Source organism: Apiospora marii, assembly GCF_038362585.1.
Source record: "Apiospora marii strain CBS 49790 chromosome Unknown utg000013l_segment0_segment0, whole genome shotgun sequence".
Taxonomy (NCBI): Eukaryota; Fungi; Ascomycota; class Sordariomycetes; order Amphisphaeriales; family Apiosporaceae; genus Apiospora; species Apiospora marii.
This window is the reverse complement of record NW_027117384.1, coordinates 1432596-1459362: the sequence shown is the minus strand read 5'-3', so window position 1 is coordinate 1459362 and position 26767 is coordinate 1432596. Positions and strand designations below refer to the sequence as shown.

Genomic DNA, 26767 nt, shown 5'->3' with positions numbered 1-26767 from the left:
CGTGACGTCTCCCGGAAGATCTTGGAGATCGCCCGAGGAGACTTCTACTCGAGGCTGAGACCTTTTGAGAGAAATCACTCCAATCTGATAAATCAAAAGAAACATTATACTATGACCCTTGAGGCGTATTGATCGAAAATTTGTGACGGTGATTTACGAAGTAGTTGGCTCGGAATAGGGGGCGGAGATGAGGGCCCTAATTGCTATGTAGGAAGCAGTTCCGTCTTTGATCTTTCATTGGATATTCAATACTGAGCGAGCGCATGGCCCTTGGGTTTGTGACTTGGGGTACTTTTTAAATTGTTTTTGGGGCGCCTATCGTGGTCTTTGTATGACGCTTTAATGGATCTAACTACTTTTACAGATATTATCCACACATGTCCCAACTATTGGGAAACGCGCCGTTCACATGCCAGTCGCTCAGGTCGTAGATGAGGACGGGGTCGATGTCGCGGTTGGCCTTCATGAAGATGGTCTCGTAGGGGTGGACGTTGCTGCCGTAGTACTGGTGGTCGTAGAGCACGTCGGCGACGGGGTGCTCGGCGCACTCGTCGGCGTAGTTGCGGCGCGACTTGGTGAAGGCGGACATGAGGGCCTCGACCTCGTAGCCTGCGCCGCGGATCACGCCCGTGGTGCCGACTTCGCCGTGGATCGCCTTGGACATCTCGCTGTAGCAGCCCTGCAGCGCCACCAGGTCGTGCTCATCGCCGTAGTTGTCCGGCCGCGACGAGCCCGGCGGCGGGTACAGCATCAGTTCCATGCCCACCCGGTCCGTGGCGAAGATCATGGATTGGATGTGGTATTGCGGGCCGCAGTTGACTGTCATACCCACGAGCTATAGTAGATTGTGTGTTAGCTGACTTTGTTTCTTCTTTCTTAATAGTTGATTGGTGGCGGCGCAAAGTAGGGTTCCGATCCCGGGCGCAAGGGGTTTCCGCGCCGTATGCGCCCGGGAGGTCTCCAAAAGATAATCGGACCTGCAAACTTATTAACGTACCTTGACTTTCTCGGTCACGCGGCCCAAGTAGACGTCGCTCCAGCAGCTCCGGGACCAGCGGGGCACAAAGGGACCGCGGATGCTGGCGTTGAGGGTGATGAAGCGCTTGTACTTCTTCCAGAGGTCGTTCTCGCGCAGGACCTCGCCGTGGGCGCCGAGGTCGAAGCAGGTGTTGTTGCGGCGCACGACGCGGATGTTGGGCTTGTGCGGGATCAGGTCGGCGGCGTCCGTCTCGCCGTTAATGATGAAGACGAAGTCGGCCGCGCCGTGCAGGCCCTGCGACAGGAAGTACTTGAAGTTGGCCCGGCCCGACTCGGACTCGGCGTAGGCGTAGGATATGAGCGGGCGGTCCGAGACCGTTTCTTGCTGCTGTGAGGGGGAGGACGACGCATGGAGAGGGGTTGCGGAAGCCTTTGCGGTGGCTGATTTGGTGGTGGTGGTGGTGGTGATGGGCGTCTTCACGGTGTGTGGTAAAGGTGCTTGTTTCGCGGCGTCCTTGACGTCGCTCAAGGGGTATCTAGGTTCTCCTTCTCCTGCGATCGATACATCGCTAGCAACGGATGCCTGCCAATTTATTGTTAGATACACAAGGTAAGTCAAGTTTGTCTGGGACTTACATCGTAACCTCCCGAGTACATGTACCTATGCCTCGACAAACCCACGAACCAGCATAGTGCCAGTAGCAATAGAGCCAGCCCCGAAGAGGACAGGAAACCCGGCCGAGCCATTCTATAAAGTGGTAATTACAAGGCCAAACAAAGCGGCCGGAAAGGAAAGAACGGGAGGAGGAAGCGAAGCGAAGCCGAACTCCAGCGCAGCAAGCAAGCAAAGTCCTAATGAGTCGGACTTGGGATAGGAAACACCAACTTCTATTCAATTACACCAGAAAGAAGATCGAAACACGTCAAATCCAGCAAACGAAAGTTGGTCATGCTTGCTCATCCGGGAAACGCGGTTCCTATGTACAGAAGCAAAGAGCGTGTGCCTGCCTGGGGGCCGGGCCCTTGGGACCGAAGCATGCGTCCCTATAAGGTGTTCTACGGGTCAAACAGGGACAGGGCAAGAGAGGTACGGAAAGTAGGTACCTAATAAGTGTTTAGCTATTATCAGCTTTCCCATTTCTAGGCCAATCTAGGGCCCAGATTCCGAAGAACGGTACGGCGGCAGCCTCCCCTGCGCCCACCATTTTCGAGATGGACCGACCTTACGGAGTACATCTACCTATGAGTCTGTCTTGGCGCCGGTGGGTAAGCTTCAGGGTATGAGTGTGGCGACGCCAGGAGGTGCCAGGCGTTCCTGTCCAAGACATGTGGGATGTACAGGTCTTGCAACGGCCCCCCTCTCTGATCCTTCCCCGAGTAAAAAGAAGGGGCTCCCTTTCGAGTGGTAGACATCTCGTGTTGCGTATCACCGAGGTGGCTCGTGAACCACGGGCTAATAATACGTAGGTTAGTCCCCTAATTGGCAAAGTGGATGTCACCCAAACGACTGGAGTCATCTGCTATTAAACAACAGCCGATGTGGTAGGCTATGTATATACCATAAGCTCAGCTGAAGTGATATGGTAGGTAGGTATTCAATATTCACTACGGTGGTTCGCCTATTCGTCAGCACATAAGTCGTAAAAAAAGGGCAGGATTATACGGAGGGCAAATGCAAGGTAGTATTTTGGGCGATGCCGAACTCCGCGTGACCGGCCCCCTAAAGTAGGGTCCGACGTTACAAGGAAGTTACAGAATTCCGGGCCTGGCGCATTGACCGCATCATTGGCCCGCGAAAGGGAGAGAGGGCGGAATGAGACTTGTGCGAGAAGCCAAAATTTGTTTGTCGCAGTATAAAACCACTATGTGTCCAGAATTCTTCTTTTCGCGATTGGGTAACGAAGCACCGCATGCTAGGTATGGATAATGCATCAATCTCATTCTTGAGATGACAAGAACACGAAGGCAGGGATCCGTGGACGGAGACTTCCGCCGCATACGAGAACAAGCTGCCGGGTGTCAATATGTTTAGAGAGAGAGAGAGAAAAATAAAAAAATAGTAGAATAAGACACTGAATCCACTCGTGTTACGATTGACATCTGCCTAGCAGCTATAAGTAATCAATGTCAGCCACATCCTGTTGGATGATGGGCGTCCTTCAACAATAGCCTATCTGGACACGAGAAGCCGGATATGATTGTCCAGTAGCGTCGGCAGTGTGAGTAAGCTTACCCAATAGCAAACCTGTGTCGTAAGGATGGATTCCGGGTTACCTGCATGCGCGCCACATGCACATATGCTTATTCTGACCAGATGGTGATTGCAAGTTGATGTCGGAACTGATGCTTCTTCGTATGTACATGCGCCTATCGCATCGCATCGCATCGCATCGTGGAATCTTCCCCTGCGGAAATGCCTAGACAAACTCTTAAAACAAGAATGTCAAAAAGCGGATTTTCTGTTTCCAGATATGCAGATCGATCAGCTAACATGCTTGTTCCAGAATTCAAGATCCCTGCGTGCCTCGACATGTCGCCCGAAGCTGATGAGTGGGTCACTCGGCTGATGTGGACTGCATTGCATTGGGATCATTGTGCCACACTTACATAATTCAGCTTTCTCTCTAAGCCTCAACTCCCTTCAATGGATCTGTCAGCCTTGCAGCTGCAGCCACACTTGAGCTTTCAGCCTCATCGCATGGTAGCTTCCCCTAGTCGCCTTGTCTTACCTAGCCTCAGCCTTCTGACTGGAGCTTGCGTCGCCAAAAATCCATCTCGAAAGCTTCCATCTTCTGCATCACCTTTCATGAGGTGACTGCCACTGGTTCTTTTTTTTGGGATGATTTTTATTACGTTATAATTGTCTCTTCTCACGAGTAATACCACTTTCCCTGCTGCTTACCTAGACCCCAGAGCGCTCCCAGGACGCGCCCAGACCCGGCCTCTTTTTTTTTTTTGGCGCGTGCCACCGCGAATCTCCCCTCGAGCAATCGACAAACAACCATGGCGACGGCTCGCGATGGCCACGCCGCTGGCGGCATCAATGGCGATGATTTGCCCGCCAGCAAGCGATTCTCAGACATCCCCCTCAACCTCGATATTCCTGTCGAGGGTGATGAAGACGCCGAGGCCGTCGTCGTGCCCCTCGACGACCTGCAAGACGACCCTACCGAGCTCTGCACCCTGTTTGAGAACGAATGCGCCTCTCGTACACTTTGGATGACCGTCGCCAACGCCTACGCCAAGAAACACAGCGTCGATCATGCCATCGAAATGTTGCTACGCGGCAGCAATGCCATGCAAAGTAGCAATCCCAAAGAGAAGCTTAGCATGATCAGCTGCCTCTGCTGGATGTATCTTTGGAAGAGTCGCGAGGCACCGCGCGTGCCGCCCGAGGGCGATCTGGTTTCCGAGGCCAAAACCAAGGAGTACTTCCTGAACCTCGCGACCCAGTCCATGAACGAAGCGCTCCGGATCAACCCGCACTTCCCTCCACTCTACCTGGCCCGCGGTGTTATATACCTCCTACGAGCATCCCTTGTGTCGCCTTCGAAAGCCCCCGGCCCGAGCAGTATCGATCCAGAAAAGTCCGATCTTTTGCGCAATGCGCTGAGGTGTTTCGAAGACGCGCTCCGCGTCTCGGGGGGCCGGAACGTCTTTGCATTAATGGGCAAGGCGCGGGCACTCTACTCGCTTACAAAGTACGCGGACGCATGCGCGCTGTACCAGGAGGTCCTGCGCAAGATGCCCGATATGGTCGACCCCGACCCTCGTATTGGAATAGGTTGCTGTTTCTGGCAGCTGGGCTTCAAAGACGACGCGAAACAGGCCTGGGAGCGAGCTTTGGAGATCAACCCCCAATCGAAGATTGCCAACATCCTGCTCGGTGTCTACTATCTTGATGCTAGCGCCCGAGTTCCTACAAACAGCCCCGAGTTCATTGGCCTGTACAAGAAGGCCATGACCGAGTTCACCCAGAAATCGTTTAAGATGGACAAGAACCAGCCCCTTACATGCGCTACATTTGCTGGGTACTTCCTCTCCAGAAAGCAAATGAGCAATGTCGAGTCTCTTGCCAACAAGGCGCTACAGTTTACCGACGTAAACAACATTGCCAGTGACAGCTGGTATTTGCTTGCCCGCAAGGAACACGTCAGTGGTAACGTACAGACCGCGACAGATTACTACCGTAGAGCAGACGAGGCTCGAGGTGGTATAGAGAGGGGCTACTTGCCAGCTAAGTTTGGTGTGGCCCAGCTCTCAGTGCTTGGCAATGATCTTGGTGAGGCTAAGCTTCGCTTGGAGAAGATGATCCAACAGTCCAAGAACTACGAAGCCATGGTGCTGCTCGGTACCTTGTATGCCGAGGAAGTCTTCGCAAATCAATACGCAGCCGTCAAGGAAGACAAGACCACAGAGATGACCAAAGCCATCCAATACATGGAGAGCGCCCGATCTGCTTGGAAAGACCCCAAAAAAAACCAGTCCCCGGATGCTTCAGTGCTGCTGAACCTTGCTCGCCTATACGAGAATGACCACTCCGACAAGGCACTCCAGTGCCTTCTTCAAGTCGAGCAGATGGAGATTGACCAGATACCGGAATCCGAACGACCCAAGGACCTTGAGGACGAGGCGGCAACTCGCACCGCTTTGCGGAGGAACCTTCCGCCACAATTACTTAACAACATCGGGTGCTTCTACTCGCAAGCTGAGAAGCATGGCTTTGCCAGCGAGATGTTTGAGGCTGCGCTTGGAGCTTGCTTGCGCATCGAAGAAAAGGGCGAGGATATGGACACAGACGCACTACTGACAACAATCAGTTTCAACTTGGGTCGGAGTTATGAGTCCCAGAACCTTACAGACAAAGCCATTGAGGTCTACGACCGTCTGGTAAGCCGCCATGGCGACTACACCGACGCGCAGGCTCGACTGGCTTATATCAAGCTGCGGAACAACCCGAACAAGGAAGGACCCGACGCCGTTGCTAAGCTCTATCAAGAGAACCCCTCGGATCTCGAGGTTCGGGCTCTTTACGGCTGGTACCTTGGCAGGGTCCATTCCCGAAAGAGACCTGCCAATGTCAACGAGGATCCCGAGTTCCGGCACTATAAGCATACCCTTCAGAACTACGACAAGCATGACCGCTACGCTCTGATTGGTATGGGCAACCTGTACATGATGGCTGCCCGCGAAATGCGTCGGGACACGGACCAAGAAAAGTCGAAGCGCTCTGCTACATATACTCGCGCCGTTGAGTTTTTCGATAAGGCCTTGCAGCTGGACCCTAAGAACGCTTATGCTGCGCAAGGAATTGCCATTGCGCTGGTGGAGGATAAGAAGGATCACAAGTCTGCCTTGCCCATCCTGCTGAAAGTTCGCGAGACAATCAAGGATCCGCATGTGTTCGTCAACTTGGGGCACATCTATGCTGAGAACCGGCAGTTCTCCAAGGCTATCGAGTGCTACGAGATTGCCCTCTCCAAAGAGGGCAAGGAGAGCGACACGGGTATACTGGCATGTCTTGGGCGCACGTGGCTTAGTCGGGCGAAGTTGGAGAAAGACGTGGATGCGTACCAGACGGCTCTCGACTTTGCCAAGAAGGTGAGTTACTTACTGACACGTTTGCTTAGGGATTTGTGCTAATGGTCTACAGGCTTTGGAGATCGCTCCGGATCAAATACATTTCAAGTTCAACGTTGCATTCGTTCAGATTCAGCAAGTCCAGCACATCATGAGCGTTAATGAGGCTCAGAGAAGCTTGGTGCAGCTTGAACGCGCTTCGGAGGGCTTGGAAGCAGCGATTGAGGCGCTTGACGAGATTGCCGCAAGCCCTCAACCGCCGTATCCCAAGTCTGATCTTGAACAGCGAGCCAACATGGCGAGAAATACCCAGCGCAAGCAACTTGCCAGAACCATCGAGAGTCAGAAGGAGTATGAGGAGAAGAACAAGGAGAAGCTCGCGGCGGCGTTACAGCAGCGACAAGCTGAGATGAACCGCCGGGAGGAGGCGCGGAAGAAGGCCCTGGCCGCCGAAGAGGAGCGGCAGGAGAAGATCCGCAAGGAGCGTGCAGAGATTGCCGCCAAGGACCTCGAGCTTACCAAGCTCCGGGTCGAGGAGGATCAGGCCAAGGAAGAGGCCGAGATGACTACGGATGCGGAAACGGGTGAGAAGGTCAAGCGCAAGCGGAAGCCCAAGCCAAGAGCCTCCGAGGGCGGCCAGTCCAAGAGGCAGCCCAAGAAGAAGAAGAAGGCGACGACGGAAGACGACGAGTCGGGCTCGGAAGCGGAGCGCCAGCCCAAGAAGAAGCGTCGCCTCGCCGCCAAGAAGGAGACCAACTCCAAGTACAAGTCGGCGGAGCTGGTCGTCGACAGCGACTCGGACGACGACGACGCCCTCGAACGAGCTGAGCGGGCCATGGAGAACGAGGACAAGGCACACCGCTCGGGCCGCGACGACGATGACGACGACGCCAAGTCCAACAAGGCGGCAGACAGCGACGACGACGACAACCGGATGGAGGTCGACGACGCCGCTGCCAATAACGACGCCGGGGATGACGACGAGGAGGACGGCGGCAACACGCGGCGACGGGCCAGGCGCGGCGGCCGCGTGCTGGACGATAGCGACGAGGAGGCGGACGAAGGAGGCGCCGCCGGCGGTGGGGACGATGACGAGGCCGCCCCTGCAGATACGAGCATGGCAGAAGCGCGTGGCGGAGACGACGAGGACGACGAGTAATCCATTGTATACATAGCACGAAATTTGACAACCACATAGCACAGGGGCACGGCACAGAAAAGCGACAGTTCATGTTCTTGCAAACGAAGACGCGAAAATAGCTACTAGAGAGACACGGTAGCCAATGACAGCAGAATTGAGAATAATACCTACCATCATCGTCTTTCGAAAACGCCAGTGCAATGGACAGACGCGGGTGCAACACCTGTAGAGATGACGGGTTTCAATGAACGCCTGCGATGATTCCAATCCCCACAAATCGAGCTTGTATGTATGGTATAGTAACCCCAGAGAACCCGCCGTGCTGATGATGATGCCAATGATCATGAACAAAAGAACGCCGCCTTGCCTTTTCTCATTCATTACATTATGAAAACCTTCTTCACCCAATCCCTCATCCAATTTCCTCTTTAAAAACGGGCAAGCCGTATAAGACAAGCAACCATAACCATGTCGATATGGGCCCACGTATCTCACTCTCTCACATCTGCAGCACGCATTTCGTCTCCATGTGGGGCTCCTCGGTCCCGTGGTAGAAGCCGCTGTCGACGAGGTTGTTGTGGGACTTTTGCCAGTATTCCTTCTTGGAGTGCCAGTTCTTCTCGTCGACGTCGGCGAGCTTGATCTCGACCTCTCCGGACTCGTCGTTGTCGTCCTGGGGCATGCGCACGAAGCAGGTGCAGTCGCGCAGCGTCATGGCCAGGCCGAACCCCGGGTCCTCGGGGTTGTCGAACATGGTGTTGCCCGGGTCGCCGCGGGTCTGGACGTCGCGCAGCTTGGTCAGGAGCCCCGAGGCGGCGAGGGCGCGGCGCAGGCGCTCGTGGTCGGCCGGCGTCCAAGTCGAGGGGGCGAAGCGGGCGATGCTGCGCAGGACCACGTCCGGGTCGTCGTGCAGCAGGCCGAGCGGGCAGACCGGGGCGGCGGGGGTGGCGGCTTCTTTTGAGTTTGTCTCTTGTTGGCTGCTGCCGTCTTGGTCTTGGTCTTGTTTTTGCTGCTTGGCCTTGGCTAGCGACTTCTGGTTGCGGTACGCCTCCCGGGCGCACGTGCGGCAGCGCTTGGCGCCCTCGGGCGCGATGGGCGACTGCGCCAGCCACTTGGGCTTGAACTCCATGCCGAGCTGGCCCCCGGCCGGGGACGGCGTCATGTCCTGGATGAGCATGGCGAAGCCGGGGCCCTCGATGGTGCTAGCGTCCTTGGCCTTGCCCGAGGCCGCGCGCGTCTCGTTCATGGCTTGCGCCTGGGCCTCGGTGACGCGGACGAGCAGCTGGGGCACGAGGTGTTTGGGCCCCACGGCCGGCACTATCATGGTGGCGCGGAACTGCTGCAGGCGCTCGTAGTCGTACGGGTGCGCGCCCTCGATCTTCTTGGGCACGCGCAGCAGGCCCCCCGGCAGCAGGTCCTCGCCGTCGGCGTCACAGGCCCGGAAGACGGCGTTGGCCCGGCCCTCGGCGACGTGCACGAAGGTCTTGGCGTCCTCGAGGCGGTCCGTGGCGCGCTGCACGGCGGCCTCCTTCCTGCCGGCGGCGTCGTCGTCTCCGTCGTACGCACCCGACAGGGCGTGCCACAGCGACTGGGTATCCATTTCTAAGAATAATAGATGGGTGTGGGTGAATGCAAGGGACTCTTGAATATACCAGCAATTCTGTGCTTGTTCAACCTTTCTTGTTCCCAAGACGATCTGGATTTGTAGTAGCAGTAAAGCAGTATAGTTTATATATGCCCGGAAAACAAAGAATTTACCAACGAAGAGCAAGAGACTTCTAGAATGGATGGCCCAAGATGATGTGGGATTGCTGAGGTTCGAGGTGCTGTAGGAGACGACGGATCTAACACGTAACACCTGACGGGACTAGGGCCGTTTAAGTCGATTTCCCCCGTGCTGCGCTTGCTATACTCCATGGGCTGCCCATTATCCCCAAGCCGCATACGTAAGGTATACCCAAAAACCCCATCCTTGCTTTTGGGTCTTTGGGATATATATGGGAAACTGCGATTGTCGTATTTGGGGCAGGCTGTGTATTCATGTCGGCTTGTTGATTGACTGTATTCGCCACTGCCAATGCATGCACGATTACATACCGTCGTACCCACCAAGCCACGGATGCAACAGCACTACGTAATGTTGCCTGGGGGCAGTTACGACCGCGCGCGACTTGTTCTCTGCACTGCGAGGAACAGAAAAATAGGAGAAGCTGCAACTTGATCAATTCTTACCTTTCGTTGTCATACATACCCCTTCTTGTAGCGAACACTATGTGTGACCATTGTCTGTGAAACAAATCCAATGCGAATGTTCTAGTTATTAACATGTATTGAGTTTATCAATCCATCATATGGTGGAATCTACATATGTACCTGTGCCTGTGCCTGTACCTTGACGATGATATTCCTTGAGAAGTCCGCCCCCCAAAATGCCCTGTAAACGCCAACGCCATGTCATTGTATGTTTTGTATGTCAATCACCGAGAATCAAATATGGTCTGGGTATCCGTCTACGCCGAAATTCCACGATTAGAGTTACTTTCTTTCTTTCTTTCCTTCTCCCCTTAGACGCCCGCCGCCGTGAAGCTCAGTAGACTGCCGAACGTAAGCCCAGCCACCAGGCAGAGTCCCATAAACCCGCCCGCGGCCTCGCGCTCGCCCTCCTCCACCCACTCGCTCGGCGCCATCATGCAGTTGGACGCGAGCCAGCCGTTGGTCAGCCCGAACGGGAACTGGACCAGCAGCAGGTAGAAGGCGTCGCTGTGCACGACCCCGCCCGAGCCGTGCAGGTTGCACAGCGCGTACAGCGGGATGAACAGCACCCGCGCCACGCTGACGGCGAAGAGCACAAACGGCCGCTCGCGGTACGGCAGCACCAGGGCCCCCGCGCGCCCGCCCAGGTCGCCCAGGTTCCAGCACGCGAAGGCGAGCGGGATGAAGGCCGCCGGCTTCAGCAGCAGCGAGGAGTCGGCGTCGCCGGGCGGCGTCGTCGAGAGGATCTTGGGCGTGAAGACGGGGAAGAACATGGTGACGGCGAAGCACACGAACACGGCGCTAGCGAACCAGTGCAGCTTCTTGAACAACGTCACCATGCTGACCACCTTTCGCGAGGCGCGCTCCGCCTCCTCGACGCTGTTGAAGGAGTTGGCCATCTCTTCCACCATGCGGGTCTCGATGATGTGGTTGTGTCTCCGCACCAGCGGGATGAAGGCCAGGGCCGCGATCACGGAGATGGCCACCGCCGTCAGGAAGTAGATGGACGCCGCCTTGCCGGTGCCGTCTTGCACATCCCCGGGGGCCGTGCTGGCCGACTCGCTGGGCGGCGCCACCAGCACCGAGATGATCTGGGTCACGGGCGGGAGCACGCCTGCGACACCCTGGCCCGCCATGATGGCCTGCATGTACTCGGGCCGGCCGAAGCTGGCGGCGAAGGCGAACACGCCGTTCTGCATAAGGCCGGCGGCGTACGAGGTGCAGGCGACCATGGCGAGCAGGAACCACAGGTAGTGGGTGGGCGATGTGTCGAGGAACGCGCCGGTGGAGAAGGCCAGCAGGGAGAAGATGCCAACGTTGATGTAGAGCGCGATGTTGATGCGGAAGGGGTACGAGGCCGTGTACTGGATGTTGGTGAGGATGATCATGGCCAAGAGGTTCATGATGGTCGAGACCGAGATCAACGCCGACTGGAAGTTCTGCAGGATCCATTCGTTCTCTTGAAATCGGGTTTGGAAGTAGGGCGCGGCGGCGAGGAACATGTTCCTACATTGACGCTGTTAGTAGCTGCCTTGGCTGGGGATGTTTCGGAGCGGATAGGGTGACGGCGCGCATACCAAGCCCATAGCATAGCAACCCCGAGCCAGACGAAGATGCCATACTCGATCCAGGAGAATGGAACGGCGTGCTCTTCGCTGTCGCGGGACTCGTCGAGGAACTGTGTCTCCTCAGTAAGAGGCGCGTACTCCTGCTCATCTTCGCGTGTCTTGAAGAAGGAGCGTATGCGATCCATGATTGTTTGTAGGTTTGTTTGCTTCCCAGGTATTGTTGAAATGTATTAGTAGTAGGTTGGGCTCACGATAGGGCTCTCCGCGAGTGTCCCAGGCACAAGATGATGCAGCATCCAAAGCGTAACTCGGGCAGGATACCGCAGAAGGCCACTGGAGTTAGCTCGAGAGCAAGTCACCCACAGTACCCTCCTAGAAGAGAGGATGTGTTTCGACAGTGATATTCAGGAGGCAGAGTGACCGAGTATGCAAGTATACGTAGGTACGGAGTATGTACAATCAAATCCGTGTAGGTCATGAGGAAAGATAAGAGGGAATGACAACGTCAATTGACCCTCCGAAGCCGCCAAGCTGCAGGGGTCAGATCATTAGCCGCTATTAGCAATTAGCTATTAGTGAGCCACAGCGCAAACTTGGTACGCGGTAAACGCTAAAGCGGATGCATGCACATGCATCTGTGCACTGACGGGCGCTGCACAACCAACCCCACGCTCCTTTCTTCCCCTGTATTGGAGTACTTCTAATAAAACATCTTCATTCATCGAATCTCGTAACCGTAACTACATATGTGTGTGTACCAAGGGTATAATGCCACTGCATGTAATTATACGCATGCACTTTTTCTGCTGTTTGACTCCAAATCCCCGTCTATAGAACCTTTTGAAACCCCCCTTAACCTAATCCCACGACTCCAAGTTCTTGAGCACACAGCCCTCACCACTCCTGCTCGTGAGCTTGCCGATGGTGTACACAGTCTCGCCCTCAGCCTGCAACAGCTGTACGACACTTGCTGCGTCCTCAGGCGCAACCACGGCCACCATGCCAATACCGGTGTTGAAAGTGCGGGCCATCTCAGAGGCGGCAACGTTGCCCGCCTGCTTGAGCCACTTGAACACGGGTGGCAGTTCCCACGTTGCCGCGTCAATCTCGGCCGCCAGCTCCTTGGGCAGCACACGCGGAACGTTCTCGGTAAGGCCGCCACCTGTAATATGAGCCAAGCCCTTAAGCTGCGAGCGCGCCTTGAGCAGCGGCTTCACGTAGATCTTGGTGGGCGTCAAGAGCGAGTTGCCTACGCTGATGCCGCTCTTGTCCCACGGCGCGGCGTCTTGGTAGCTCAACTGGGCTGCTTCCACTATGCGACGGACCAGCGAAAATCCATTCGAGTGGACACCAGAGGAGCTCAGCCCGAGGAGAACATCGCCAGGGGCCATCTTGTCGAGTTTCGGCAGAGCGTGCTTGGACTCGACGATTCCGTTGGCGCAGCCGGCAGCGTCGTAATCGCCAGGCTTGTACATGCCGGGCATCTCGGCCGTCTCACCGCCGACCAAAGCGCATCCTGACTGTACGCAACCTTCGGCGACACCCCGTACGAAGTCGACTGTCGTTTGAGGTTCCAGGTTGCTGCATCCGAAGTAGTCGAGGAAGGATAGGGGCTGGGCGCCTTGCACGACCAAATCGTTGACATTCATGGCCACCAAGTCGATGCCAACCGTGTCGTGCTTGTTCATTTCTTGAGCAATCATGAGCTTGGTTCCAACTCCGTCGATGCAGCTCACCAACTTCAGGCCATCATGTGCAAAACCAGCTTCATGTAAGTCGACCTCACCACCGAAGCCACCAATATCCGCGTTCGCGCCTGCGATGGCAGTAGACTTGACCAGCTGCTTGATCTCCTCCACAACCCGGTTTCCGGCATCAATGCTCACGCCGGCCTGTGCATAAGTCATGGCCTTCTTTGTGTCTGCCGTAGGACGGAAGGCACGGTGGGCAATGTCCTTTCTGTAGTACATTTTGTTGAAGTCGATGAGCTTGACACCTTCGTAGGCCCGGTCCACGGCCGCCCTGAGATTGTCTCCAGTGGCGCTGGCGGCAATTACTCGGCCACCCGCCGTTTGCACCTTGCCATCTGACATCTTAGTTCCAGCATGGAAGATGTTGATGCCGGCGGGTGGTGTCTGTACTGTAATAACATCGCCCTTGCCATAGGCCTCAGGGTAGCCTCCTGCTGCCACTACCACCGTGGCACTCGACTTGTCGTCAACCTTGAAGACCAAGTCGGAACGGTCGAGGTTGCCCTCGCAACAGGCGTACATGATTTCAGCCAAATCGGTATCTTCTGAGAGCAGAGGCAGAAGGGTCTGGGTCTCTGGGTCTCCGAAACGAACGTTGTATTCGAGTACCTTGGGTCCCGCCTTGGTGATCATGAGACCGGTGAAGAGGACACCGCGGAAGATCATGCCATCCTTGCGCATGCCATCAATGGTGGGTTGGATGATTTCGCGGTCGATCTGAGCGACCAGGGCCGGCGTTGCCAGATTTGTCGGCGCATAGCATCCCATACCACCTGTGTTGAGACCAGTATCACCGTCGCCGATTCGCTTGTGGTCTTGGGCGGGGGGTAATGATCGGATCGTGTGGCCGTCAGAGAAGGTAATGATGCTGAGCTCGTCTCCCTCCAGGCATTCCTCAATGACAACCTCGTCTCCCGCAGCGCCGAACTCCTTGTCCAGCATTATCCCTTTCAGGCCTTGAATCGCCTCTTCTTTGGTGGTCGGCATCAGTACACCTTTGCCTGCAGCAAGGCCATCAGCCTTGATAACAACGTTGTGCTGTACTTGGTTGACGTATTCTACGGCTTTGTTGTAGTCGGAGAAGTTCTTGTACTCGGCGGTAGGGATCTTGTGTTTCGCCATGAAGTCCTTGGAAAAGGTCTTGCTGCCTTCCATCTGGGCGGCTTTCTTGGAGGGCCCGAAGAAATGGCGCAGGGTGGTGTTCTCCTCGAAGTGGTCCACGACACCAGCAACCAAGGGGGCCTCGGGGCCTGGTACCAAGAAGTTGATGTTTTCTTTCATCGCCAACTCTACCAAGGCGGGGAAGTCCTCAGCCGAGATAGAAGAGACGTTTGTGGTTTTCGGGCACAATGCTGTGCCACCATTGCCAGGGACGACGAAGATAGCCTCGACATTGTCAGACTTGCTCATCCGCCAGGCAATGGTATGCTCGCGGCCACCATTGCCAAGCAGCAGAACACGAAGGGGCTTCTCAATCGGCATGACTAGCTACCACGAATGCGTCGTTTCCTTCTTTTGGTATGGGTAGGTATACCCTTCAGTGGGCAAGAAATGAATTGGCTGGTCTTGTCAGTAGAAAAAAAAGTAAAAGACCCCTCCAAACATTGCCATGGCGACTTATTAACCCCTCCCCCGCAAAAAATTATCTGGATAAGAGATAAGTTGTGCTGTGGGTTGGGGACCACATTTCTTGTCACCCGGTTTCCCCAGGGTCTCCCCAGGGGGCACGTCACTTGCAGACCACGTTACCAACATTAATGACATACATTGTGCCTGGGAACGGCAGGGTGTGTCTATCAGCCGATGTAATACAGGTCGTTGATGCAGGTGCACGACACTGTTGGTGGTTCGGCGTGACAAAAGCAAGCAACTGCCCGACAATGTACTACTTGCTCTCATTTACCCGCTTCGGTGGATCGTATCTACCATGCGAGAAAGTGAAATTCAGCGGATGGTTCTTGGATTCCATGTTCTCCGTGGTATATTTCTCTATTGTTGCATCTGCAAACGGGTATCTTAGAGCTGGAAATTAGTGCGCTTGACGTCCATCTTGGCCTTCCATTGCCAAGGTACCGCATCGTCGCCATCGCCACTGCCGGCTCTACCAATTCCCTTGACAACGCGTCTCACTGTTGCAGGTTAGAATTTGATGCTCATGGTCTGCGAGCACGTTGGAAAGAAGGGGAAGGAACTAATAACTCACGTTTGCATGTCCATCTTGCCGGGCCTACCTCCTGGATCACTGCCTTGACATCTTCTACACCTTTCATGACTTTGCCTAAACAGAAGGGGTCAGTTATGGAACTAGCCTGGACTTGTCAGTGGACCGACTTACCGTCCGCGTCGACCGCACTCTTTTCGGTGGTCCCTGTATAAAGATTAGTGCTGTGTCCAAGTCCAACAGTGGCTGATATTACTTACGCTTTTCCCGGAAATTGTATCTGTGTTGTCTTACAAATATCTGCCAAGCCACAAAGTATCAGTCAGTTTCATGCTATCGTGTAGCCCGAAACGACACCAGGCCATGGGGATTAAGACGACTTAAGTCTCGAGCTGGAGGCTGCATCTGCCTAGAATCAGTGAGGACTTACGTAATCCTGTAAGAGGTTAGCAACGTCTCAAGTAATACATATTGTGGCATAGGCTAGAAGCTCTATGATGGAGAGAAGGGCAACTCACTCTCTGGTTGTGGCATGTTACGACCTGTCTACCTTGGAATTCACTGAACGCATTTCGTGTTAGCAGAGGAGAATCCTGCCCAGGAGTCTTGTGTGACCCCAAGGTATATTTGATTCATAAAACTTACGGATTTTTCGGAAATAAGGACATGAGAATTCTCGCTGTAAGGACACCGAGTGGGGTTACGAAGCCTGGTAGTTCAATATTAGCCAACGACTCCTCAAGTATATAATGTTGGTATATCCGTGTGAGGGGCGCTCCAGAGAAGGTGCTTGGGTGGATAACAGCTCAACAGTATATTGCTTACCATTAAGGAGAAGTTCTGGGTGGAAGTCCTGGGGGTTTCCGTGGCCCGGCAGGCGCTTCACATCCATCCAGTTGGATACGGAAAATGAGAAGGTCGGTCCGGAGGGAAGGTGGACAATGTCCAAACTCTTTGGCTTCTTCTGGTCTTCTCCCAGAATAAGAATTGCCGTGTAGTCTCGATTGGAAGCGTACTTGGCAATCTCACGGACAGAGTACTTATGCGCGTACTTGTGTGCCGAACGAGGAACATAGTCGCTGTTAGGGAAGAATGATGTGAGCATCTTTGCCTCCTTATGAATGGTGCTGTTCAGGGTGGTGGTGATGAGCAGTTTCGGCTCGGCGGGCGCATCATCTGAAAACAGAGTCGGGAACTTCTTGACCAGCGATTCAGGCGTAAGATCAACCGTAGTAGCTATCGAGGGCGCCGTGCTGTCTTCGCGGATTACGCGACGGAGGTCGTTCGAAGCCTTATTGCTGTCCTTGTCCTCGTCTTCATCGTCGTCCTCTTCCCCATCTTCGTCGTCAGACCCCAGCATACTGTCAACTTCGTCATCGTCGTCTTCCTCGTCCTGGGCGCCGTTGTCGGTGATGGCATTGGGATCGGCGTCTTGGGCCCCCCCGACTTCGACTTCAGCGAGGCGCCTGCGCTTATGCAGCTGCGCTAAGTCGACGTTCGCACCAAGGCTATCATCGTCGGCCGTGCTAAAGACGCGTTTCCGATCAATGGTGATCGGCTTGTTCTTTTCCAAGCGCCGACGTCGAAGTTCTGGGTCGTTCGCTTCCTCCTTTTTCCTTCGGAAATTTTTCTCCAGCTTGTCTTTGGAGCTCTGTTTCTTTGATTCGACATAGAGCGACCTGCGATGAATCTTGTTTCCTGTCCTTTTGGACAGTGATCCTTTGGGTCCAGCCATGACTTCAATCGGGGACTGGCGTGTTCGTGATGCGAGAGAGATTGTTTACTGGGTGCATCTGCGTCGCAGTTCTAATCCAAGACTAGGGACTAGACTTCAGCGGCCAGCCAAAAAAAAGTTACGGACCGATAAGATAAGACGCAGCGAGATACCGATAGTGGCTTGCAAGGGGTCTCCCTGCTAGCAGATCCCAGCGCGGGGTTATTTTTCACCTCGAGCAGGCTGGAAGAGGGGTACTTTTTTCGGCGCGGTCAAGCTCCGTTTTTCCCTCGGGCTTGTCGTGCACAGCTTGTTGCTGGATTTTCTTGAGGCTCAAGCATGCCCAAACCCGACTCCGAATTCGATCGAAAGGCGCATCCGTCCGTTGAATGTGTGCCCGGCTAAAGTACTGCCCCATACCCAGGTTCTAGGTCAGGTACATCGCTGTAAATAAACTGTATACATGCTGTAGAAGGGTTACCGTACCTGCTGAGGCACCGATCTAATTGGCGGCACTGTACCCAGCTGCAGTGACTCACCTTACTGCCATTGCCATTTCCTCTCTCTCTAAAGTTTCTTCCCTTTCTTTAGGGGTATATGCGGGCTCTTCACGTCATTCACAGTCCATTCTTCAGTGGCAGGCCAACCACAAATCTTCTGCGACCAATTGTTGCACGCACCCAACTACAACTGAGGACCTTCCCTGCCTCATCACCAGTCCATCGTTCTCTTATTACACGGGAGGCTCACTCCAAACCACCCGCAAACATGGCTACTTCGGCTACCACCCTCAAGGGTCAACCCCTCGACCGCCCCTCCCTGGACTCCATGCTGCGCCGGCGCATGTTCTACACCCCCTCGTTCGAGATCTACGGCGGTGTCGCTGGCCTCTACGATTATGGCCCTCCTGGTTGCGGTCTCCAGGCCAACGTTGTTGACGTCTGGAGGAAGCATTTCGTCCTGGAAGAGGACATGCTCGAGATCGACTGCAGTGTCTTGACCCCCCACGAGGTCCTGAAGACCAGTGGCCACGTCGACAAGTTCGCAGACTGGATGTGCAAGGACCCCAAGAACGGTGAGATCCTGCGCGCCGATCACTTCGTTGAGGAGATCCTCGAGAGCCGTCTCAAGGGCGACAAGGAGGCACGTGGCCAGAAGGTCGAGGAGAAAGAGGAGGACCCCAAGAAGAAGAAGCGGAAGAACAAGGGCGCTGTCGAGGCTGTGAAGCTTGACGATGCCGTTGTGCAGGAGTACGAGGAGACTTTGGCTAAGATTGACAACTACAACGGCGCGGAACTGGGCGAGCTGATCAAGAAGCACGATCTGAAGAACCCGGCCACTGGTGTACAGCCATCCCCTCCTGTGGCATTCAACTTGATGTTCCAGACCTCCATTGGCCCCAGCAGCAACCTTCCCGGTTATCTTCGACCTGAGACGGCCCAGGGCCAGTTCCTGAACTTCTCGAAATTGTTGGAGTTCAACCAGGCGAAGATGCCCTTTGCTTCGGCCTCTGTCGGCAGGTCTTACAGAAATGAGATCTCCCCCCGAGCCGGTTTGTTGCGAGTGCGAGAATTCCTGATGGCCGAGATCGAGCACTTTGTTGATCCCCAGGGTGGAAAGAAGCACCCGCGCTTCGATGAGGTCAAGGATGTCGAGCTTGTTCTGCTTAACCGGGAGACCCAGCTTTCAGGAAAGACCGATGTCGAGAAAGTGGCAATCGGTGAGGCTGTAGCCAAGGGTACCGTGGATAACGAGACTCTCGGTTACTTCCTGGCTCGTATTCACTTGTTCCTCAAGAAGATCGGTGTCGACCAGTCCAAGATTCGGTTCAGACAGCACATGGCCAACGAGATGGCCCACTACGCCGCCGACTGCTGGGATGCCGAGCTTTTCACTTCGTACGGCTGGATTGAGTGTGTGGGCTGTGCTGATCGCAGTGCCTACGATCTTAGCGTTCACGCGAAGAAGACTGGTGCACCATTGATTGTCCGCGAACGCTTGCCTGCGCCCATCAAGGTCGAGGAGTGGGTAGTGGACGTTGACAAGAAGAAGTTCGGTCCTCACTTCAAGAAGGATGGCAAGACTGTGGAAGCTGCTCTGATGGAGACCTCTCAAGCTCAAAGAGAGGAGTTTGCGAAGGCTCTGGATGCATCCGGCTCTCTGGCACTCGACGTCCCTGGTGTTGGCGACGGAAAGGTCGTTGTACCCAAGGAGCTCGTTGTCGTAGAAAAGCGAACACGAACCGAGAACACGCGCGAGTTTACGCCCAACGTGATCGAGCCTTCGTTTGGTATCGGCAGAATTCTCTACGCTTTGATGGAGCATTGCTATTGGAGCCGTGGAGGTGAGGGTGGCGACGAGGCCCGAGGTGTAAGTCATCCGTCTTACGTGCTATCATTTTCGACTCTAACAATCCATAGGTCTTGTCTTTCCCCCCTACAGTTGCCCCCACCAAGGTTCTTATTGTGCCCCTGTCGAGCAACGAGCAGTTCACACCGTTCTGCTACAAGCTGTCGCAAAAGCTGCGCAAGGCAGGTATCTCCAGCCGTATCGACGACTCTTCGGCAACCATTGGCAAACGCTACAGTCGCAATGACGAACTGGGCACACCGTTGGGCATCACTGTGGATTTCCAGACCGTCAAGGACCAGACAATCACGCTTCGTGACCGCGATTCGACGAAGCAAGTCCGTGCTGACGAGGACCGCATCATCCAGGCAATTCAATCGATGGTGGATGGCAGCAAGTCTTGGCAAGATGTCGCGGCCGAGCTTCCGGCATTCGAGGGTCAGGAAGTCGAGGTGACAATCCGCGAATAGTGTCGTCACTCTCAGGACGCAACAATTGAGGCCAAACAAAACCAAAATAGACGGCAGGGGGCATAACAGCTCTTATGCGGATGCTCAGTTCTTTAGATGTAGTTTCACTTGGCTTTTTTACCTGTCACCTGCCGACGTTTATTATCCACAAGAAACTGCTCTCAAGCAGAGAGAACCTAAACAATCTCATCTTCACGTATTTCAAAAGCCTTGCAAAACTTAAGGAAGCATGGCCGTGTAGCCAATCAAATCAATTACCGCTCATGATATTAAGTAGCATCCTAAGGGCCAGATGGTCAATGATTTTGCTTATCCAGCCCTCGAATACGACTGCATGCGGGATAGTTGACGAGTCTGCTTGCTTTCCCATGTTGCACTGGATACCCCCTGGATTCAAGACCAAAGTCCCAGGGGTCGCACTGGGACTGAGGGGTGAAGGCGACTTCTGTGACGGGATCCGCTAATTGGAAACAAAGAACCAAAGGCACGGTTGCCCGGCTAGTGTGTTTCAACGTCGATCTACATCGAATTACCAAGGTCATGTCGTCTAATGTAACAGAATAAGTCCCAACTTCTACAGAGAGGCAACAAAACAGCATGCAGCATGGCTAAATGCAGTGGCAATGATAGCCGGGCGGCCTCCTTTCGCAGCGGGCTTCCACGGCCGTGGCAATGGCCTTCCATTGTGGCCGCGCCGATCGTTTTCCGTGAGAGCCGGGTTCCGGCGTTATGATTAGGCTTGGTCGCAACTGAAACAAGATGCAAGCAAGCGAGTAAGTCTGTACGAGCGGCCGGAGGAATAAACCGTCAGGTACGTTGCCTATTAGTAGCGCCAGCTTTCGATTGCGACAAGGGAATGAACGATTTGGTTAACTGGTAAATAATTCGGATTTGACATTTTCTAGCTTTTCGACCAATCTGTTAGACCTGGACCTCCAGGGGCTTGTGTAGTTCGCCAGTAGCGGCATGGGCGCTTATTGCAATTACCCAATGTGAAAAGGAATATGCGTGGAAGGCCGATCACTGACAGACCAAAGACCCCGTGCCTGGACTGAATAGGCGACGGTAGAAGAGTGAGTACCCGCCGCCCGAGTGCCGACGCAAGATTAGATGTAATAAAAAGACCAACCCATCCACCCAAATGACGGGCATGCTTCCCTTGGGAAAGCTACAGAAACCGGGTGGGATCCATCGAGCTGTTCGCCCGAAGTCATGGCCCTGGCGCGCGAGCGAGCGAGTGTCTTGAGACAGATGTCGTATTGAGGGCAACTCGAGACTGACCTACATAGAAGAAACAGCCCCTCCCCTAAACCCCTTCTTGACGAGTCCGCACGCTTTGAGGACAATCAATCGTACGGGTCTGACGTATGTATTGAAACAAATGGGAGGTGCACATGACCAATGCTCTCTGGGCTTTCTTTTTCATTCCTTTCGTGGAGACCAACGACGTACATACATGCGTCAGGTTGGGAGTGAAGGGCTGCAGGTGGCCATCAGGGCAATCAATCAGTCCGTTTCCAGCGCAGGTGAACGCGGCTATCAATGAATGTAGCCAGTAGTCAGTACTTCGTCCCCAGAGAGCTGCAAGTCGTTGCGCCGCTAAGCCGCCTGTCCCTGTCACATATACCCGGCCTCATTGGCATGCAGCCTGCCTGCGTCGAAGACCCTTATGGAGAGCAATCTCATTCGTCGTTGGGTAGAAAGACTGAGTGCCACACCCCTGCAGACGACTCCCGACTCGGATCGAGCATAGTCGACCCCGCCGCGTGCTATGCTGCCGTTTCGTCCGGTGTCATGCCCAGATGCACCACCGGAATCCGGGACGCGATCAAGATAAATAAATCATGTCACAGCGCCATGCCATGTAGAGTATCAAGCTCCCGAGGTATTTGGAAGGTTGACATCTATAACGGCTGCGGCTATAGCGCAAAGGGAGGCAAGGGCCGCGGGCGCATAGTTGCATCGGGCATCGTAGTGGGAATACGTTTGATTAAACCATCAGTGCCCTCCCGTTGCGTACATGCAATCACAAGCAAGCTGTCGTCGTCCATGGAATCATAAAAGACTGGATGCTGATCGGTAGGCAAAGTACGCTTTACTCCGTATCCCAGCGGTCGCTTCAATGGCACCAACAAATCCAAATGTAGGTACTTTGAATCTGCTGCAACAGAGCCGCAGGCAAAAGGGCTCCTTTTGTTTCAACTTAGCACACGACAAATATCCAGCATCTCTTTTCTCTGGAAGGAAGAAGACCAGCAGACCAGGGGGGCCGACAAGACGCCCCATCCGGCTTTGCTAGTTTAGGGAAGGGCGATCCCTTCCAAGCAAATCGGCTTGGCTGTTTTCCGTGCTTTCAGGGTGTTACATGCAGTAAAAGTACACTGGGTTTGCTGCTGTATCGTCTGGCTCCAAGGCTCGTTCAGCCGGCCCAGGTCGAATCGAAAGTTGGCCGTCCTCATTACATGCCACGAGGCCTTTTACATGGAGACTGCCTTTCTACACGTAAGTCCTGCTGATTGATGGGGTTGAGACCTGCCCGACCTGCCTACCGACCTCTTTTTTTGGCTCCATGTTCAATTCTATTGACCCTGATCTGATCTGACACGACCGACTTGTACGAGCCACTGGAGTGGCCCCCTTGCTCGTCCTGCCTTATCACCGGTCGAGGCGCCCAAGTCCTGCTAGTCACAGACCCTGGTGGCAGGAGGAGGTTAGGCTGGCTACCAGTACTCCCATACATTGATTGACTGATGCAACTCCTCTTATTACCTACATGCAGTCGACAAGTACCTACATGCCTACAAGTAGTCGATCCCTCCCACACACACACACCCTGACACCGCTGCAACGCAACATTGGGGACACACCCAACTCTCCAAATTCACTGGCCCTTTCAGGACCAGCTTGATTGGATTGACCTGACCGCAATATCGCCCCGGGAAAAGGCAACGACACAGCAAACTTCCTCCCTCTGCCATTCTACCCCTTTTTCCCTTTTCCAGTTCAATAAAACAAAATTCGGTGGTGAAGGGACGAGGGAAACCAAAGCGAAAACAACCTCCCTCAACATTATACCTGCTCTTGCAGCAGTAGCAGCGTTTCCGAAACGAAAGCCACGGTGAAGCACTTAATTCCTCACGTACACCGACCTGCACTTATGTAGGTCAGGCTTTCGGCGCTGCCACCACCACACACACTCTCTCTCGTGTGGTTTCGAATAGGACTGCCACCCTCCAATCCGACCCAACTTGATCGGCTTCCACAATCCTGTACCTGTCATTTGTCGCAAGATTACCACCACCTGACAGAAGGATATCGCGCGCGCGCTCTCTTTGTTACGATTGACGGCCTATGCCTGTTCCTGTTGTTGCTTTTTTACAATTCGCAACCCATCAAAGCGGCACCACTTAGCATTCCTTTCACGGCCGTCGTATAGGTAGGTAAGACATGCACTTCGACCCCTCCCTCCTCATCCAGCAATCTGGGTTTGATCGCCTCTTCGGGTGGTTGAAAACAATCGCAACTAACATTTGGCGGATGATTTAGTGCACCAGGGCTTTTCTTCTTGACAAAGCCCAGCGAGATATCTCGAACAGATATATCGAGAGCAACCCAACCTTCAAACCGTAATTTGGACCTCTGTTGATCAATCCGCCTACGCACCACTGTCTGGCTCTTTAATTCCCAAACCCACATAGTTCAGGATGGCAGCCCCCCCGAATAGGTACGTCCTTCCACTTGGTCGTTGCTTGGGCTTTCTTTCAGCTTGGCGCTGGCCAGCAAGCAACATCCTAAATCCAGCCCATTAAACCCCCTGAATGGTGGCGGCGGGGTTTTTTGTCTCTCCTACCACCTGCACCTCTAGCCTGTCATCTCGGCCCCCCAACTCCCTCGTCTGTTACCCACTAGGGTCGCCAAATAACCGTCTTCTGTAACCCATTTACTCAATACCTGCCTGCCTACCTACCAACCTACCTTCTGAGACCTTCTTGAATATGCTCCTGTAGAGGAACCACGGTCAACACATCGCGATCAATGGCAACCAAGAACTAACCATGGCTCAAAACAACAGCAGCATGTACAACCAGGGTCAATTCATGAACCCTGGCCCGGCCCCGCGACCGCCAGGGCAGGGCCCGAGGCTCAATTTGACACCCAACACCAACCTCCCGGGCAGCATGTCTAGTATGACCATTTCGCCTGTACCACGCACTGCGACATCAACATACACTGGATCAACCATTTCTCTGCCTCTGGCCCGTGAGAGATCCAACAATGCCGATGGCCTTGGGGGCGTCGCGGTCATCAAAGAGGGGTGGGCCTCGGTCAAAGAGAGCAGGAACTTCATTCAACCGTGGAAGCAAAAGTTCCTGATTTTGCGCAAGGAATCGCTAGATTTCCACAAGACTGAAGGCGGCAAAATATCATACACCCTGTTTCTAAAGGACGTCGTCAACGTGGGAAGAGTCGAGGCAGCAGGAACCATTTTCGAAATCAAAAGACATGCAAATGGACAATCCAACAGCCCTGGCGACGACGAAAACTCGATCCGAACCCTCCAGATTAGGACAAAGAGCGATGACGATCTTTACGACTGGATTGATGTTCTGTATGGGCGCTGTCCTACGATGGGCGGTGTGAGTAACCCAACCAATTTCTCTCATGCGGTACACGTTGGTTTCGACCCACAGACGGGTCAGTTCGTGGGGTTGCCGCCGGAGTGGTCGAAGCTGCTGAACTCGTCGGCCATCACCAAGGAGGACTACGAGAGAAATCCCCAGGCTGTCTTCGAGGTTCTCGACTTCTACTCTGATCTCACCAAGCGGGCGGAGAACCCCCAGCAATTCCCAGGTGGTACGCCCCCTCCTGGAAGCCAGCAACAGCAGCAGCAGATGCAATATGGCGGAGGCAACTCGGTGGCACCGCCTCGGCCGATGCCGCCCTCGCAGCAGCAGCAGCAGCGGCCGCAGCAAAACCAGTACCAGCCCGTTACGCCGAACCAGTCCATGTCCAATGCTACTCGACCGAGCCAAACGGAGACCTCGCAGCAACGCCAGCAGATGCAGGGCATGTCATCTAATTATCAAAGCACCGAGGCCCTGCGGGAAGAGCAGCGAAGGAAGCAGCTCGAGCAGCAGAGACAACGAGAGTTGGAGCAGGAGCGCCGCGAGTTGGAAGAATACAACGCCTCCTTGCCCAAGACCAAGGTTCCCATGGCGCAACAAGAGATCGGCGGCGGTTACAGCGCCCCGTCTAACGACCGATACAACCCTAGCCGTGCTGCTCCTCCTGCACCTAAGCCTTCTAATGCCCAGCCCAGCGCCCTGCGCGCCCAGCGCCCCGCACCTCCTGCCCCTACATCTGGACAGCGACCACCGCTCACTTCGCAGCAAAGCTCGTCTTCTTTGCGTGATCCGGCGGGCCAGCAGCGTATGCCTCCCAGGAACGACCAGCCCAGCTCTTCGGCGCAGCGCTATCCCAATGGCATGAACGGTTCTCCCCAGCAGCCCCGTGCCAATGGCCAGTCCCAGGGTCAATCTTCCAAGCTGCCTGGCCCTGTTGCCCCTGTGAAGCCGCTCAATGTCCCCCCTAAGCCTCAGCAGCAGCAGCAGCAGCAGTCGCAGAGCGACAGCGTCAAGGCTGCGGAAGCAGCTCTTACAGCTAAGCCGCCAGCCGAACCAAAGCGGGATGTGCGGATGTCCACCATGTCTGAGAAGGAGGTCATGCAGAAGCTTATTGAGGTCGTCTCCAAGGATGACCCCAATATCTCATATGCCAAGCAGAAGAAGATTGGTCAGGGTGCGTCTGGTTCCGTCTACGTGGCCAAGGTCAAGGACACAGCTATATCGCCAGTTGCACGCGATGTCTTGCGCGCCCAGGGACCTCGCGCCCAGGTTGCTATCAAGCAGATGGATCTTGCCCACCAGCCTCGTAAAGAGCTTATCGTGAACGAGATCATGGTTATGAAGGACAGCCGACACCGAAACATTGTCAACTTCCTCGATGCCTTCTTGCGTAACAACAACTCCGAGCTATGGGTCGTCATGGAGTACATGGAGGGAGGTGCTCTGACTGATGTTATTGACAACAACCCCGTGATTAGCGAGGAGCAGATCTCCACCATTTGCCTCGAGGTGAGCACAACAATCCAAGGCATTAACGTGGCCCAGCTAACATGTATCAGACTTGCCGTGGCTTGGACCATCTCCACAGACAACAGATTATCCACCGTGATATCAAGAGTGACAACGTTCTTCTTGATGCTCGGGGCAATGTCAAGATTAGTCAGTAATCCCTTTCATCTGAATATTCCTAGTATTTCTTAAACTAACACACGATGCAGCTGATTTCGGTTTCTGCGCCAAGCTTACCGAAACCAAGTCGAAGCGTGCGACCATGGTGGGCACACCTTACTGGATGGCCCCCGAGGTTGTGAAGCAGAAGGAGTACGGCCCCAAGGTCGACATTTGGTCCCTGGGCATCATGGCCATCGAGATGATCGAGTCGGAACCCCCTTACCTGAACGAGGAGCCCCTCAAGGCTCTGTATCTGATTGCAACGAACGGCACGCCGCGCTTGAAGAAGCCCGAGAAGCTCAGCAAGGAGCTTAAGGCGTTCCTGTCAGTCTGTCTCTGCGTGGATGTCAAGAGCCGTGCATCTGCGGAGGAACTTTTGCAACACGACTTCTTGAAGCATGGTTGCGTCCTGGGCAGTCTATCCGAGCTGCTTGCTTTCCGCAAGCATGCCAAATAAGCGACGAATAAAACGATACCCCATTTCCCATACTAGACCGGGGCTCGGA

General features: G+C 54.6%; 8 protein-coding genes across 8 annotated transcripts; 3 read left to right on the top strand and 5 right to left on the bottom strand.

Moving 5' to 3' along the window:
• Positions 1-367: 367 nt before the first annotated feature.
• Positions 368-1635, bottom strand: PG985_015593 (uncharacterized protein; the record flags this gene model as incomplete). Its single annotated transcript, XM_066835359.1, has 3 exons — positions 368-835; positions 998-1561; positions 1615-1635. 3 exons carry the CDS (start codon positions 1633-1635, stop codon positions 368-370), a joined length of 1053 nt encoding a protein of 350 aa, XP_066676562.1.
• Positions 1636-3981: 2346 nt separating this feature from the next.
• On the top strand, positions 3982-7717 carry PG985_015592 (Tetratricopeptide; the record flags this gene model as incomplete). Its single annotated transcript, XM_066835358.1, has 2 exons — positions 3982-6579; positions 6632-7717. The coding sequence occupies 2 exons, from the start codon at positions 3982-3984 to the stop codon at positions 7715-7717; spliced, it is 3684 nt and encodes a 1227-aa protein (XP_066676561.1).
• Positions 7718-8198: 481 nt separating this feature from the next.
• On the bottom strand, positions 8199-9299 carry PG985_015591 (uncharacterized protein; the record flags this gene model as incomplete). Its single annotated transcript, XM_066835357.1, has 1 exon — positions 8199-9299. The coding sequence occupies one exon, from the start codon at positions 9297-9299 to the stop codon at positions 8199-8201; it is 1101 nt and encodes a 366-aa protein (XP_066676560.1).
• Positions 9300-10263: 964 nt separating this feature from the next.
• On the bottom strand, positions 10264-11705 carry PG985_015590 (nucleoside transporter; the record flags this gene model as incomplete). Its single annotated transcript, XM_066835356.1, has 2 exons — positions 10264-11458; positions 11530-11705. The coding sequence occupies 2 exons, from the start codon at positions 11703-11705 to the stop codon at positions 10264-10266; spliced, it is 1371 nt and encodes a 456-aa protein (XP_066676559.1).
• Positions 11706-12377: 672 nt separating this feature from the next.
• On the bottom strand, positions 12378-14753 carry PG985_015589 (uncharacterized protein; the record flags this gene model as incomplete). The annotated part of the gene is made up of 1 exon (XM_066835355.1): positions 12378-14753. The coding sequence occupies one exon, from the start codon at positions 14751-14753 to the stop codon at positions 12378-12380; it is 2376 nt and encodes a 791-aa protein (XP_066676558.1).
• Positions 14754-15287: 534 nt separating this feature from the next.
• On the bottom strand, positions 15288-17167 carry PG985_015588 (ribosome production factor 1; the record flags this gene model as incomplete). Its single annotated transcript, XM_066835354.1, has 8 exons — positions 15288-15400; positions 15475-15549; positions 15607-15639; positions 15693-15732; positions 15863-15868; positions 15951-15993; positions 16078-16141; positions 16258-17167. The coding sequence occupies 8 exons, from the start codon at positions 17165-17167 to the stop codon at positions 15288-15290; spliced, it is 1284 nt and encodes a 427-aa protein (XP_066676557.1).
• Positions 17168-17914: 747 nt separating this feature from the next.
• On the top strand, positions 17915-19965 carry PG985_015587 (glycine--tRNA ligase; the record flags this gene model as incomplete). Its single annotated transcript, XM_066835353.1, has 2 exons — positions 17915-19516; positions 19567-19965. The coding sequence occupies 2 exons, from the start codon at positions 17915-17917 to the stop codon at positions 19963-19965; spliced, it is 2001 nt and encodes a 666-aa protein (XP_066676556.1).
• Positions 19966-24020: 4055 nt separating this feature from the next.
• On the top strand, positions 24021-26718 carry PG985_015586 (Serine/threonine-protein kinase; the record flags this gene model as incomplete). The annotated part of the gene is made up of 3 exons (XM_066835352.1): positions 24021-26099; positions 26150-26249; positions 26309-26718. The coding sequence occupies 3 exons, from the start codon at positions 24021-24023 to the stop codon at positions 26716-26718; spliced, it is 2589 nt and encodes an 862-aa protein (XP_066676555.1).
• Positions 26719-26767: the final 49 nt, after the last annotated feature.